Genomic DNA, 14,564 nt, shown 5'->3' with positions numbered 1-14,564 from the left:
AGAACGAAAAATCTTCAAACTCAGTTTTGGTTTGGCGACGACGCGCTGTCGTTTTCTGTTGAAGTTATTTTTGGGTTTTTTCAGCTCATGGTCTGTTTGAATCGAACTCTTTTTTCGGAATACGCAGATTTCGGCATGGCGAGTTTCCCCAGACCGTTGACTGCCGGGGGCAGCCGTCGACCGTAAGTTATTATGTTTTAGAGTTGTGATAAAGAGCAGGCTACCTTTCTTGGCGATTTTGTAGTTTCGTTCGTTAAAGTCAAGAGTAGGGGGTTTCAGGGGGGCTTGCCCCCCTGACCTAATAAAAATATGGAGGTGGGGGGGTTATCCTAATTATCCTAATTTGATGTTTTGCAGTTAGGTTGCATTCCTGCTCTTTGTGTAGCCTAATTCAAATAGAGAATCTAGATCTAGTATTTGGCCTTCAAGACTTCTGGATTTCTTCTCTGGATGTAAACTTGTAAACAGATGGATCGTGGACTTAAACGAACGGAACTACAAGATCACCCCTTTCTTTAGACTGTCTAAGTTTCTTCGGCTTCGCCACTTTCGGAGTGAGAATAACCATGTCCCTTGTCTCGCTATTCTCACAGAGAATAAAAATAACCCATGTCTCGCTATTCTCACCCCAGGTAAGAAAAACTCATGACTCACTATTCACACCTGCTGGATTGTACCTTACCAGACCACCCATCTTGGCCGGAGAAGGACCCAAGCCCATATGATGCGGAGCTCCGATGATGCTGCTACTTATTGAGCATTGTTTATTGCTCCTGGGGGAAAGGGGGGGGGGGTAATCTTCTGCCGTCTATTCGGCTTTTTCCGCACGCTTTATTGTCTTTGCGTTTACTGTGACTGTTTCAATTTCAAGCATCACCACCTGAATTCCGAATTGTTACAGTGGAACTCGGATTTAACGAGGTCGCCGGGCCTGACCTAAAATCTCATTAAATTTGAGTGTTCTTTATAGCAAACATGAGGTTTTGTGTACATAATTACGGGCATTAAAAGCAAGTAATGTATAATATTAATAATAAAGAGAAGTCACAAGTACAAGTAGTTCCTGAAATGCTTGCATATCGTGAGCTGTGTAAAACAAAAGACCGATTAGTTCAAATACACAAGCCTGAGTCATCTCGATTGTTTACCAAAATGTTTCCTGTGTAGAGCCTAGCATACGGCAACCTTTGATTCCATAGACTAGCGCACAATTCATTTCGTACATCTATGTCAAGACTAGCTTATGATCAGTTGCCGAGGGGAAAAAAAAAACTGACGCGTTTGTATCTGCGACGTTCCACGCCCGGACCGCTAGTGCCATCCCCCCCCCCACTCCCCGACACGCATACACCGTCACACGTGTGCAGACCTCCCATCTGACCCCGACACACGCCAAGGCATGTGTTGGTATGAAAAAAGGCCGCTGATTGGTTGCGGGCAATCGGCTAAGTGAATAATGGTTCACGATGCAGGTGCAATGGCGCCAATGGATGGTTTCCGGGAATAGATAAAGTTCATTCTGGGAGAAAAATGAGCGAAGCCACGTCTACAGGGACTGTTCACCCTGGAAGCGACCTCGTTGAATCCGAGCTCGCTAACTTAAGTGCTTGTTGAATCCGGGTTACTTTTATTGATTTTAAAGAAGAAAAGAAAAACGGGGAATCTATCTCTTCTCGTTGAATCCGAGTTCCACTGTATTAACATACCGGAAACCTTGATTGTAACCCATCAGTAGAGCATGGATGACGGTCTGCAGTTAGTCGAAGTGTGAAATTTTGTGCGAAACTCATCGATACGGATTCATAAATAATACTTCAAGCCACTGACCCAACATGTCGTTCCATGCGGTATCTCCAAAGATTCTCTTCTACACGATCTGCAGTATCTCCAAGGACTTCTAAAAATAGTCTGTGAGTATCCCACAGATGACATCACTTTTCTAAAATTAGCCGCCAATCAGGCAGATGGGTTTTCTACGTTTAGGCACATGTTACGAATGTATAGCCTCATGGACGATGGTTATGGTTATATGCTTGCCACCCTCCCGTACGCATCCTCGTGGCTATACATACGGCCCTCTAAAGTATAGATTTGCCTAATTTTAAGTTACACTCTCGGCTTTGGCTTGGTAGTCACTCAGCTGGATCACGTCACTTCATCGATCGATATCTTGGCCAAGACAAAGATCGTGTATTTATATATATAACAAGATAGTTCACTCCTCTATTTGAGCCAATTAATGAAGTGTTCTCAAAATTTGGTAACGCCCTCTTCTAAAAAGTGCAGACTTGGCTATCAGAGCTACCCTACTTGTGTGAAAAATAATAAAAGTGAAACTAACAAACTGTGCTATTCCTATTCTTTTTTTCTGGAGAAACGAAAGAGAGCTTCAAAACAAAGACTGAGGCATCATCTGAACCAGTGCGTAGGACTTCTGCTGACACTTTTTGGCTGAGTGAACTATCTTGTTATGTACGATCTTGGGCCAAGAGACACTCTGCAAGTCAAGATAACTTGCAAAGTCATTGATCACTATATAACTTTGACCTGTAATTTACTATGTCATTTTCTATATATATATAAGGAATATACTAAAATTTTCCATTGAAATATTAAAAGGTCAGCGTCTATAGGGCCTGCGCGCTTCCCAATCGAAGTAGGTCAGCCCTACATAGGGCCTGCGCGCTTCTCGGGTGGCCTCAGCTCACACCCTTTGTATAGACGGCCTGCGCGCTTCCGGGGTTAAGTTTGTCCACTTGAAGTGCCCGGTTTGATAGTTTATGTACCGCCTACAAAGCCTAGCTTATTATTATTATGTGAAGTGGAGGGCCGTACGCATAGCCTCAATGCTATGCGTACGGGAGGGCCGTACAAGGGTTGAAAGTTTTCCGGCTACTTGCACTCAACTGTTGGCCTCCCTCCGGCTACACCGGCTGGGCAAGTCTTCCATAGCTAGCGACGTAACAGTCATTTTTATTTCGGCGGCGTGCAACAAATTTCCGGGGTTTTTTTTTAAAACATATCTGTCGACGGCTGACACCAGTACTTTCAATTAGTGCTGGGTACTATTCATTTTTTTCTGGAATAAATAGGTACCTAGTGTTCAAAACATTCGAATGCCAAAAAAAATGAGTCAGAAACTAGATACCTAGTAAAAACAGACTGACTAGCCAGATCCCGGGGCCCCCAGGAATTTTAGGAAATTTGTAAATTGGCTTTTCCCGGTCTGACAGTACGTTTTACGCGAACATGCGGGTATGCCGGCAGGTAGTCTGCAGTACAGGGGGGTAGGGAGGACACCCCACACCACCGAAACACTTCCCCCCCCCCCCCCCCCCCTCCAGATTAAAAAAAATTTGAAACCGATCACGTTTCTAAGAGCAGGTGAAAAGTTACTAATTTCACACGCAGTTAGGCCTTTATTGAGAATACAATGGATTATATTCTCCCCTGGGTGTTGAGAACAGGTAGGACTAGCCTAAATACATGTAATTATAGAATTTTGTGAAATAAGAGAGTGTAGTGGTTACAAGATACCCTAAGATACCCTAAACCACTTGGCGGCGAGGCGGACGAAATCGACCGCTCAATACCTCAGTTAGATTGAGTCGTCGAAGCCCTCAATCGCAAAACCTGAATGGCAAAATTTTCAACCAAAATTACAGCAAAATGAGCAATTTAGTGGATTATTCTGCTGAAATCGGCAAGAAGGAAATTTCAGATGAAGATGTCTCTATGTGATTTCTGTTGATCTTTTGAACTGGTGTAAGCTGTGCACAAGGCTTTGATGCTCTGTTAGGGATTGTATTGAAAGGCAGAAAAAGGTTTGGGACTGCTTTGGGGCGAAAAAAAAAATTTCAAGAATTTTTTTGTGAGTCTACATCTAATATTATAATTCTATACACAGATGATCAGTGGTGAATCCCAGCATCCCATAATTTCTGCGATAGACTCTCAAAACTAAATGAAAAGGGGGCAAACAAACAAAACAGGTGAGAATAATGTGTGGAGTATTCTCTTCTCTCACCAATAAGAATATGTGTAGGCCTAAAGCTGAATAAAACTGTGAAGAATGATGAGCATGAGATGGGTCCATGAGTAAAATAATACCTAAAATCTTGTAATCATCAAGAAATTGAGAAATTGCTCAGTTCATGGAGAAATTGATAGAAGATTAACTTGTCAACCAAGACCAAGGCAAGGATAAAAGCAAAGGAGGGGGTGAAATCTAGCACAGGCAGGTTGTGTTGTGATACAATTGTCAGTTTGTTGGGTTTTTTCAGGATTTCATTCACTGAGGCCTAGTGTGATTCATTTCAAATGGAAGAACCACCACAGTCAAAAAATTTTTAATTGACACCTGATAATAATTAAGATTCCCACGTTTATGATTATACCTATGATTGAACCAGGTATAAATCATTAAATGACATTCCTGGACAGCCATAACTGTTTTTTAGTTTTAGTAGAGGTTTTACGGTGCTCATAATTGCATAAGGTCATATGAGCGCCAGAAGATTAGAGGTGTTACAAGAGAGTAACAATTTTACATAAAAAAGAAGAAGGGGAGATAAGGACAATAGATGTTTGATAGGAAAGAAGAAGCAAACCACACCAGAGCACACGCCAACCACCCACAACTGTAACTATTTACATTCTACAGTTAGGCTAGTGTTGAAAGAGATGTTAAACCTATAGCGCATTTTATAAATGACTGCACTTCTCTTTACTCAAAACTATATTTTTGGCTAATCAATGTGTAATTCATTCTGTTTTCCCCGTTTCAGAGTTGTGTCCCAGGAAGACTACAGGTGTCAGAAATGTCTCCAGAAGGGTCACTTCACCTATCAGTGTGAAGGAAAGAGGAAGTATGTGGAACGTGACTCAAGGACCCGTCAGATGCTGCGCAGCATGAAGCAGAAGGAGGAAGCGGCAAAACTGGACATGATGTAAGCTGTTAGTTTTGCTGTACTTATATATGATTATGACGACCTCCTGTACTAACTGCCGCTTTTTCCATTTCCCACGCTTCAGTTTGGTTGGGTTTTTTTCAATATAATTACTGTGTAAAATGGTCACTTGTCCAACGTGGCAGCAACCACCATATATATGTTATCAAGCAACAACCATTTAGCAAACCTGTCTTGAGATGGCCACGCAAATCTCTCTTAACCCAACGCCTTGTCATAAATATTATGTATTGGCCCCTGGCGCTGTGGACCAGCCATCACAATCCATTCACCTGTCTTTATTGTTAGTCCCTCCAATGAATGAACCGAGCACTGTTTACTCGAGTCGACCAATCAGTAACAATAAATTTTCAGCTGCGCAGCTGGTGATCCGTCTTAAATAAGCCCCAGCCACAACTCATACACAGATCGCAAGGGGTCACTGTTAACCCACTCTGTACATAACAATGAAAGTCAACATGAACTCGCAACAGAAGCATCGCACGTTCTCCTAATGTGTTTGCTGTTTTACCATGGCCCTTTGTCTTCCCCATCTGACACTGACACATTTCATTTTAATTTACCCTTGCACAAAACACTTTCTTACCTTCTTGTTTCTATTCATTCCAACAAAAATTAAAACTTGTTTGTTTGTTCAGCTTTCCATGTCTTTTCGTTCCAGGCGGAAGAGTGCATCGTCTTCAGAAGACAGGAAAAAGGACAAGAAAAAGAAGAAAAAGAAGAAGAGCAAGGATAAAAGGTGAGCAATGGATCAGAGAGGTAGTATTCTTTCCCTCCCTTCCTCCCTCCCTCCCTCCCTCCCTCCCTCTCCCTCTCTCTCTCCCTCCCTCCCTCCCTCCCTCCCTCCCTCCCTCCCTCTCTCTCTCTCTCTCTCTCTCTCTCTCTCTCTCTCTCTCTCTCTCTCTCTCTCTCTCTCTCTCTCTCTCTCCGCCCCTCATAGGCACAGATGAAATTTTCCTCACTGGTTGGTGAGGTCTGCCTCTTCTATTTCTTTTGAAAGTTCTTCTTGTATTGACTGAGGGTAGTTGGAAGGCACCACCCACTGCTAGACCCTTCATTTAATTCAGTGCTTGCCAACGTGGACTTGGTAATTTTAGTTGATTGTGGGGGTCACTCGAGACAGTGACAGGTATTCAGACTTATGTAGGTTTGACAAAAAGTTATGTTAGCCTCTCAAAGGTGGCGAAGATGGGCGCTGGCTCAAAAATGGTTAACAAGCACTTATTTAAATTCTTTTCTTTCCCATTGTAATTTCTGTCTGCCTGTCTAGCTTTGTCTATACACTAAACGGCTGTTATTGTGTTGATACGCTTCTGTTTACTCATACTGAACTCAAACTCTGTCCGTTGGTGGTTGGCAAGTGCTCTGGTGTGAGTTGCTCCTTCTTTCCTATCAAAACATCTATCGTCTTTATTCCCCCCCCCCCTTTTTTTTGTGTTTGTTACTCCCTTGTACAACCTCTAATCTTTCAATGTCTTTGGCACTTATATGACCTTATTGTGTTTCATGTGCCGTAAAATTCTTACAAAACAAACTCTGTCCCTACCAGCATATTTGGTGTTGTAGTTAAGCCCTACACCATTTCAGGCGTGAGGCTGGAGCTGAATTCTTGCTCTAGGAAATCACTTTATATCAAGTATCTCCGTCTGTCTGCTTACATGTTGCATCCTATTCAGCCTTGGTATGTAGGGTCAGAGCAGCCTTCCCCACTTGATTTTAATTTCGTCGAGAGAGGTATAAAACATCTGAGTCCTAAAGTATGGTCACAGAACTTTAATTTACTTTAATGAAAAGTGCTGTTGCAGAGGAATGGCAAGACTGAAACTCTTTAATTATTTTTTTCGCCCCACAATCTCAAATGATCACACAAGTGGTCGCTTTTAAGCACAAGGGGGCTATCTCGAAAAATGCTGTTTTGAGAAAATCGAAGGTAAAGTTTTTGAACCCTTGTTCAGTTTCTTTAAAAGATGAAACCAAATTTCTATAGGTAGGACAATGCCCACTTTTGGTGTAGATCAGGATTTCTGGAAACCCCGGAAATCTGGGTTAGCCCCTTTGTCCTTAAAAGCGACCAAATGAACTTGTGAGTCTTCAAACTTTAGCCTTTGGTTTTCTGGCTGTTGTCATTTTGTGAACTCGCTCATTTCCTCAGTAGACTCCTCATTTACTGTCTTTACAAGTCTGGTAGCCATTGTCATGTTGTCTCGTTACAAGCAACAAATGAGCTACTATGGCATTTTCAGAAAAAGACAATTTTGGATCTCTCATTCTTTAAAGTGGGGGGGGGGGGGTGTTTGTGCTAAACATCTTGGTGATCCAAATGTGTCCTCGTGTGGATAGGCGAACAGGGTCTTGGATGTTGTCTTTCTGTTGACAATATTTATAATGATTGCAGTTATAGTACATATCCATGTTCTACATTATGCTCTATGCACTTTTGTCTTTGCTATTGTTGCAATTTCAATCTGTGTGGGGGCTCTTATAGGCTAAAGGTCACAGTATTCGCATCTCATTCAATAGGTCCAGCGTTCAAAACCTGACAGCCACAGAAATTTTTCATCTCTAAATTTCACTCCTTTCACCTTAAAAAATGCCCTTCTCTTTAACCATGTTCTGTCGTCTGCTTTTGTCTCCACTTTCTGAGTTAGATGTTTCAGATGAACCCCGCCCCTTTGCCCCCTCCTCTTTCTGCAGCCTTTCTATTGCTACTCCTTGGTTCCTTCTACTTATCTTGTGTGTCACTCATTCAAGCAGGTTGTTGGAGAGCACTACTGATGGATTCAGCATTTTTTTCTTTCTGTCTGTCTTTCTTTCTTGTTCCAGTAAATGGCCATTATTGTGTTGTGGTGCCTCTCTCTGCTCATGAAACAAATGAAACAAACTAAATTTCATTATTGTGGTGGTGTGTATCTTCTATCTCTAGCAGACAGACAAAGTTACATCAATTTCTTAGACAGATGTACCTCTTGGGTTGTGTCATTATTGTATATTATTATATAATATGTAAATAAAGCGGGGTGGGGGGTGTAGTAGTTGTTTGTACAAGTGATTCTCTTTGTAGGTGGCTGTTACAGCAGGTTTGACTGTAGTGTAGTTTTGTTAAGTATCCCTCTGGCTGCTGGGATGCTGTATCGTATCGCACCCAGCCTAAGCTGGTTTTTACAGACAGGGTCAAAGCAACCTGCCCCCTGAATGATCTAAATTGTGTCGATCTGGGCTTGAAGTCCTGGTACTTACAACTACACAACGGAGACATTTTCAATTTTTCATGTTATTAATGAAGAGCATTAGTTCTTTGGATAACTTTTGAACTATTTGTGGGTATATCTATCTGGTTTCTGCACTTAAAATATATCTTTTTAGCACTGGAGAAATCTGTGAAAATGCCCCGAGTAATGCTGGTAGTAAAGATTGTAATAGATTGCATCTGTGTAGCACATATCCCTCCTTGAAAAATTAACTAAGTTGTGTCACTTGGGGGGGTGGAGTGTGTAAAACATCTACACTTACTTATTACCTAGTAGAAAGTAGACTGTAACTTCCTAAACACACAACTATCTATTTTACACCAACAGAAGGTATAACAATTTGAACACGTGGGTAGTTGGCGGGTGCTCTGGTGTGGTTTGCTTCCTCTTTCCTATCTTTTGTCTATCGATCGTCCTTATCTCCCTTTCTTCTTTTTTATGTTTGTTACTCTCTTGTAACACCTCTAATCTCCTGACGCTCATATGGCCTTATGCAGTTGCGAGCGCCATAAAACCTCTACTAAAACAAACAAAAAACATTTGAAAACGTTCTCAGCTTCTAGGAATCATTCATAACTTGAACGTTATGTAACTGACTTTAGTGTAGTGCTCATTTTTATCAGGACAAAGTCAGGAAAGTTTTCTGAAAAGTTGCCTTTGCACATCAGGCCCAAAATGGGATTTGAACCCACATTGCAGTTGCAGATCTAGCACCTGACCGGCTGACAACCAGCACCACATACATGTACAATGAAGAAGAGGGGTATGTCTTAAGTTTTGATTTGAAGTCCATAGACCTAGATGTCCTAGACCTAGAACACTGTGTCAGTGGGAGTGGTTTGAGGGTGCCACTGGTAATAATGATAATACTAATAGATAGCATTTGTATTGTTCAAATTCCCGCTTGACAGCAAGCTGTACATGCTTTACAGGCTATATCATTACCCCAGCAGATCTGATAGGTGGGTGGTTGACGGATGTAAGTCCAATGGGATGTCTTTTGGAGTGATTTCCCAAGCTGCAGGCTCATTTGTTTGTGCTAGCCCTTTATGTTAATTAACTCACTTGAGCCTATTTCCGTGTATTTAGGGGACGGCCCGGCGGTCTAATCCCATGTATTTACGGGTATGCGCTTTATTGATCGATATCTCCAGTGTTGTTCTGTTACAAGCTGCGGGAAGCAGTGAGCCAACAATAGGTCCACTTGTTTCATTTCGTTAAAAATTTGAAGTTTTGTGTGACACTTTTGAGCTGCTGCGGACTAAGTCAGACACCCCGCTTTGCGGTAAATGATTTTATTCAAAATTGGACACCCAAAAAAAATGCATATTCCCCAGACATTGCCATTTCAAAATATTGATTGATCAAATAAAAACTACTCTGACAAATTAGGTGCTGTTTTCTTTTTATGCGAGAGCATTTCTGTCTTTCTCTTTCTGCATTTTTTAATTATGATAGCTTTCAATCTTTTTGTGGTTAACGCTTCAATATTCCTCAAAAGTGTCAGGCTGCAATAGTTCTTGGGTGAAATATAGCTCAGGCTCAAGTGAGTTGATGCCTTTTGTCTGTCCCTTCCTCTGTCTGTCTGTCAGGAACTCTTATACTGCTTGTCTGTCTGTATCTCTAATGTTGTGTGTCTCTATCTGTAACTCTAATGCCATTTGTTTGTGCTTCCCACAGGGATAGCTCTACTGACTCATCTGACTCGGACACCTCCTCTTCCTCCTCAAACACATCATCTGCGCCTTCTCTAACAGAGTACTTCACTCTTGAATCGGAGTTTATTTCCCGTGGGCCAAGGCTCCCTCAGGGCCTCCCATCATATGTGAGTGAGCTTTCTCTCTCTCTCTCTCTGCATGCATATATATATTCCTTCTCCAAACCCCGATTGGACAAAAACGCCATGCCCATTTTTACCTCGTATTTATCTTCTGCTAGAGATGCTGGACATGTGGTTAGAGTTAAAGGTAGTGTTGGGCTTTAGTCGATATCGATATCGGGTACTCATCGATACTGGTTTTCTTAGTCGATACTCGATATCGCAGAGTCCCTTAGTCGATACTGATCAGTGTTATGATTGTAGTGTTTGCCGCCTAATCTGCGTGATATCAGAGAGAAACGTGCTGTCTACAATCACCCGTCTTTATTTCTAAATAGGCTTAGTCATGTTGAGAAAGAAGAAAAGCACTGTTTGGACGCATTTTGAAGAGCTTCCAGGAAACAAAGAGGCCAGGTGCCTTGTTTGTCACGAAATATTAAAGCATCATGGGATCAGCACTAATCTCATGAAACTTCTCAATGCCAAACATCCTAGCGAAAATGCTGCACTTGACAAGAAGAAAGGCGGTAGCAGCAGCGATAGTTGCAGCGCAGGACCTGCAAAGCAGATGAAGCTATCAGATTGCACCCGTTCAGAGCCCTAACCGCCTTCACACTCCAAGAAAAAACTTCTCGATGACAAGGTAGTCAAGATGATTTGCATTAAAAAACAAACAATGAACAATACAGGCAGTAGGGCCTGGTAAGCCGAATGACTGACGCCGTGACCTTTGACCTTTCATCTATTAAAGTGCTTCACGGAAACAATACGGTGAGCGCTATTTTTAGCCTTTGGCGACGTCACAGTATCGATATCGAGTATCGATCGATACTGGGAAAGCGGGTACCCAATACTACCCGATACTAGCTAATATCGATTAACGCCCAACACTAGTTAAAGGGTTTGGGGACTTCAGTGGTTGGTCCTACTACTTCTTTTCTCTTCTCCTTTTTCCCAGGTCTACGCATGTGGGTCTAAAAGATGGATGACTAACAGAATCTAAAAGCTTATTAGTGAAAGTCACTGCAAACTAAGGTTCTGACACATTTTCATTGATATAAGTATAAGCCTAAAGTGGGTCAAAAAGTAATAGGGGATGTATCAGCATACACCTAAAACATAAAAAAGTTGACATATTTTTTATCAACACCCCACTTTATTTAACGCACAGCTATAAAACACAATCCAATCCAACAAAAGAGATGCACATGGTGACACCTGGGGTGGGGGGGGTAGCCTACATACTTACTTTGAAACGTGGGCGCAGGGGGGTGTCCCAAATTGAGCAATTTGTAGGCTAGGCTACTGTAAATCATTTATTGCAGTGATCTTGTAATCCTACAGGGTGGCATTTATTATAGGACCCAAACAGAAACTTTTGTAGATTTTTTAAAAGATATTTTTGTTTGGTTGCTGGCCTACCGGAAAGCCATCCAAAGTTTCATTGGTGGGTGGTTGGCGGGTTCTCTTGTGTGGTTTGCCTCTTCTTTCCTATAAAACATCTATCGTCCTTATCTCCCCTCCTTCTCTTTTATGTTTATTACTCTCTTGTAACACCTCTAATCTTCTGGCGTTCATATGACCTTATGCAATTTCGAGCGCCGTAAAAACCTACTAAAAAAAAGTTTCATTGGCTTTTGCTAATCAATAAAAATGTGCTCGAATTTTTTTTAACTCGGGCAGACAAAGTGTACAAGATATTATGTTGGTTTTGTTTGTCTATTGCTCTATCCAATGCAGCAGACTGTTGTAGCAGCTAGACTATTTGCTGTCACACTCAGGTGTGAATTTGATTCCCATCTAGGAAGAATTTTTATAGAGTGTGTCTGTCTATCTGCAGTTATGTTGTATCCCTTTCAACCCTATTTAGCCCCGGCGGGCAGGATCTAATCATGCTGCCTCCTAAATATTTTAAATTGTATTAATTGGAGAGCATGAAACCTCTTCTTTTACATTTTCACTATTACGAATATCATTTGTTTGTACTAGCAGGTAGAGATCGTCTGAAACATCTGACTTAGATGCCTCCGTCTCCTCCTCATCATCATCATCATCATTATCTTCGCTCTCAGTTTCTGTGACGGTGTGACAGAGTTTCCCGCTCTATCCGTAGTTTACTTTCCTTGCCGGCAGGCTGCCAATAGCCCCTCACACCCGCCGGGGTTTCTCGCAAGTGAGGCAGGTGTTTGGAGGGTGCCACTAGTAGGTCCTACTTCTTTTCTTTCTTTCCTTCTGTTGTTTCTGTCTATCCGAGAAGATATGTGGAAGTACTACAGCACTACTTCTTTTCAGTCATTCTCTTAAAATAGAGTGTGTAGTTGGCTATGGTATGGTTTGCTCCTTCTTTCCTATCAAACTACTATCGTCTTTATCTCTCCTCTTTCTTTTTTGTGCCAGTTAAGCTCTTGTAACACTTCTAATCTTTGGCACTTATATGACTTAATTGTGCTGCAAGTGCAGTAAAACTCTTACTAAAACTAAATTTTTAAAAGTTTGGTCACAGATAATATAGGAGGCAGGCTGCTTCCATTTTTCAAAATGTCTATCTGGGCCAACTGGGGCAGAGTAGGATACAGTGTCCAAGCAGACAGACGGAGGTGCGCGATTTTTAAGAAGTCTTCCCTCAACTCGGGAATCGAACTTCTTCTTGCAAGTGAAGGCAAAGAGCCCAACAATTCTACCACATACTCCTGTTACTGTTAGTAGAGATGACTGGTTCCAAGGGACTGGACTGACAAGCCCCTCGTTCAAATTCTGCTGCACCTCCTACAGGGGTGTCAACTACCCCTTTGCAATGTTAATTTAGTAAGCCACAATCTTTCCCTTATAGGGGTGGCATCTGCTTTTTGTCTTCTCCGTAATAGGGATGGCGTCTGCTCCTTGTAGTCTCTCTCTCTCTCTCTCTCTGTGTAAAAATCAAGACTTTGTTTAGGAAACACAGGCGCCCCACCACTTCTGTCATCGGTCAAAGGCCTGCTTTTGATATGACCTATTTGTGGGCATAGAACTGGATGAGCCACTGGTGGGTCCTACTACTTTTGCCAGAAATAAACAACAGTAACATGGAGTTGATAAAATTTGTCGACGATTCAACCGTAATTGGGCTCATTCAGGATGACCATTACGATACTGCTGACCGGAATTTAATACTAAACTTTTCTGAGTGATGTGATACTCATAAGTTGCCTTTAAATTTTATGTGCAAAAAAACAAAGAACTCGTTGACTTTAGAAAAAGAAATGGCGCCGTAGGCCACCGGACTCGTAATCATGAGGTTGCGGGTTCGGGGGTTCGAGCTGCGGGCCCGACGTTGTATCCTTGAGAAAGGCACTTAACACGAATTTTCCCCACTTCACCCAGTAGGTGAAAATGGGTACCCAGCTATAGACAGTGAAATTTCTTGCTGGTTTGTTAGTGTTTGAGCGCTTAACCAGCTGCTTGCACTGTATGCTTCCCGAGAAGCTGAGAATGTTTCAGTGTTCTATGGGGTAATAATATAGTGTAAATCGCATGGGGCTTGCTTTCAAGTGGGGACATGCGCTATACAAATGCTATTTATTATTAAGCGCATAGAGCTTGCTTTCGAGTAGGGATATGCGCTATACAATTATGCTATTTATTATTATTGTTGTCTTGTAAACGGTCTAAATGTTGTTGATTAGGGTATAAAACACTTACTTTCAGTTACCTACTTAGTTTCCAACTGAAATAAAAACTGTCACCTTTTCTTTGTTTTCTTTGAATAGTTTTGACTTGGTCACCAATTGTTTAATGCAGATCTATAATGTTAGATCCAGTCAGAATCTCATGTGGGGAGATTTGTTATTGGGTATTTACATCTTTCTTTCTTGGACGTTGAATATCTCCCAGCCTCGGTTTCCTTTACAGGCAGGGTCAAATCAACCAGACTCCTTTAAACTACAGTGTCAATGGGGTTGTAAACACCTCAATTGTTTTCTTTTTTTTTGTTAAATGTACCAACATGAATCATGAATGTTATGTTTATGTGTGTCTCCAGAGCCAAATCGTCGAAGGATTCAGCAGACTCTTCCCAAAGTGAGTCTTCGTCGGATTCATCCTCGTCCGACTCCTCTTCCTCCTCCAGCAGCTCGGAGGATTCGGATTCATCATCGTCGTCATCATCTTCATCGTCATCTTCAAGTGATTCATCATCGTCCTCAGATTCCTCATCAGACTCAGAGCAGGAACCAAAGAAGAAGAAAAGCAGGAGAAAATAGTTTTGTTGTGGTTGTTGATGTTGCCCCCCTTTGTTTAGTGCTATATAAAATGTGTGTGTCTGTGAGTGGGATGCTTGTTTGGTTGGATATAGATTGTACTTTTTGGATTGTTCGAAATATGGTCAAGTGTAACGTGTGCACAGACCCTTTGTGGTGTTCTTATTCTTGAGGATGGGGTTGGATGAGAGCGATGACTGAATGATATTTCTCATTGACTGTTTAAAGCAATTGTGTCATCTTGGTTTTGCGTGCAGGAAAACTGTTATTTGTATATTTCGTAGGGGGGGGG

At 41.8% G+C, this 14,564-nt stretch overlaps 1 protein-coding gene across 2 annotated transcripts; it reads left to right on the top strand.

Annotated features, from left to right (window-relative positions):
* The first annotated feature begins 10 nt into the window (after nucleotides 1-10).
* On the top strand, nucleotides 11-14,392 carry LOC101857861 (zinc finger CCHC domain-containing protein 10). 2 transcript variants are annotated; one of them, XM_005092997.3, is made up of 5 exons: nucleotides 12-182; nucleotides 4,788-4,949; nucleotides 5,632-5,709; nucleotides 9,899-10,043; nucleotides 14,056-14,392. In XM_005092997.3, exons 1-5 carry the CDS (start codon nucleotides 88-90, stop codon nucleotides 14,095-14,097), a joined length of 522 nt encoding a protein of 173 aa, XP_005093054.1. In that variant the 5' UTR covers nucleotides 12-87; the 3' UTR covers nucleotides 14,098-14,392. The 2 variants fall into 2 exon arrangements, with proteins under 2 accessions (XP_005093052.1, XP_005093054.1); XM_005092995.3 differs by lacking the exon at nucleotides 9,899-10,043 and having other exon boundaries at nucleotides 11-182.
* Nucleotides 14,393-14,564: the final 172 nt, after the last annotated feature.

This window comes from Aplysia californica, unplaced genomic scaffold (assembly GCF_000002075.1).
Source record: "Aplysia californica isolate F4 #8 unplaced genomic scaffold, AplCal3.0 scaffold00056, whole genome shotgun sequence".
Classification (NCBI taxonomy): domain Eukaryota; kingdom Metazoa; phylum Mollusca; class Gastropoda; order Aplysiida; family Aplysiidae; genus Aplysia; species Aplysia californica.
The sequence above is the reverse complement of the archived record's forward strand: the minus strand, read 5'-3'. Positions and strand labels throughout refer to the sequence as shown.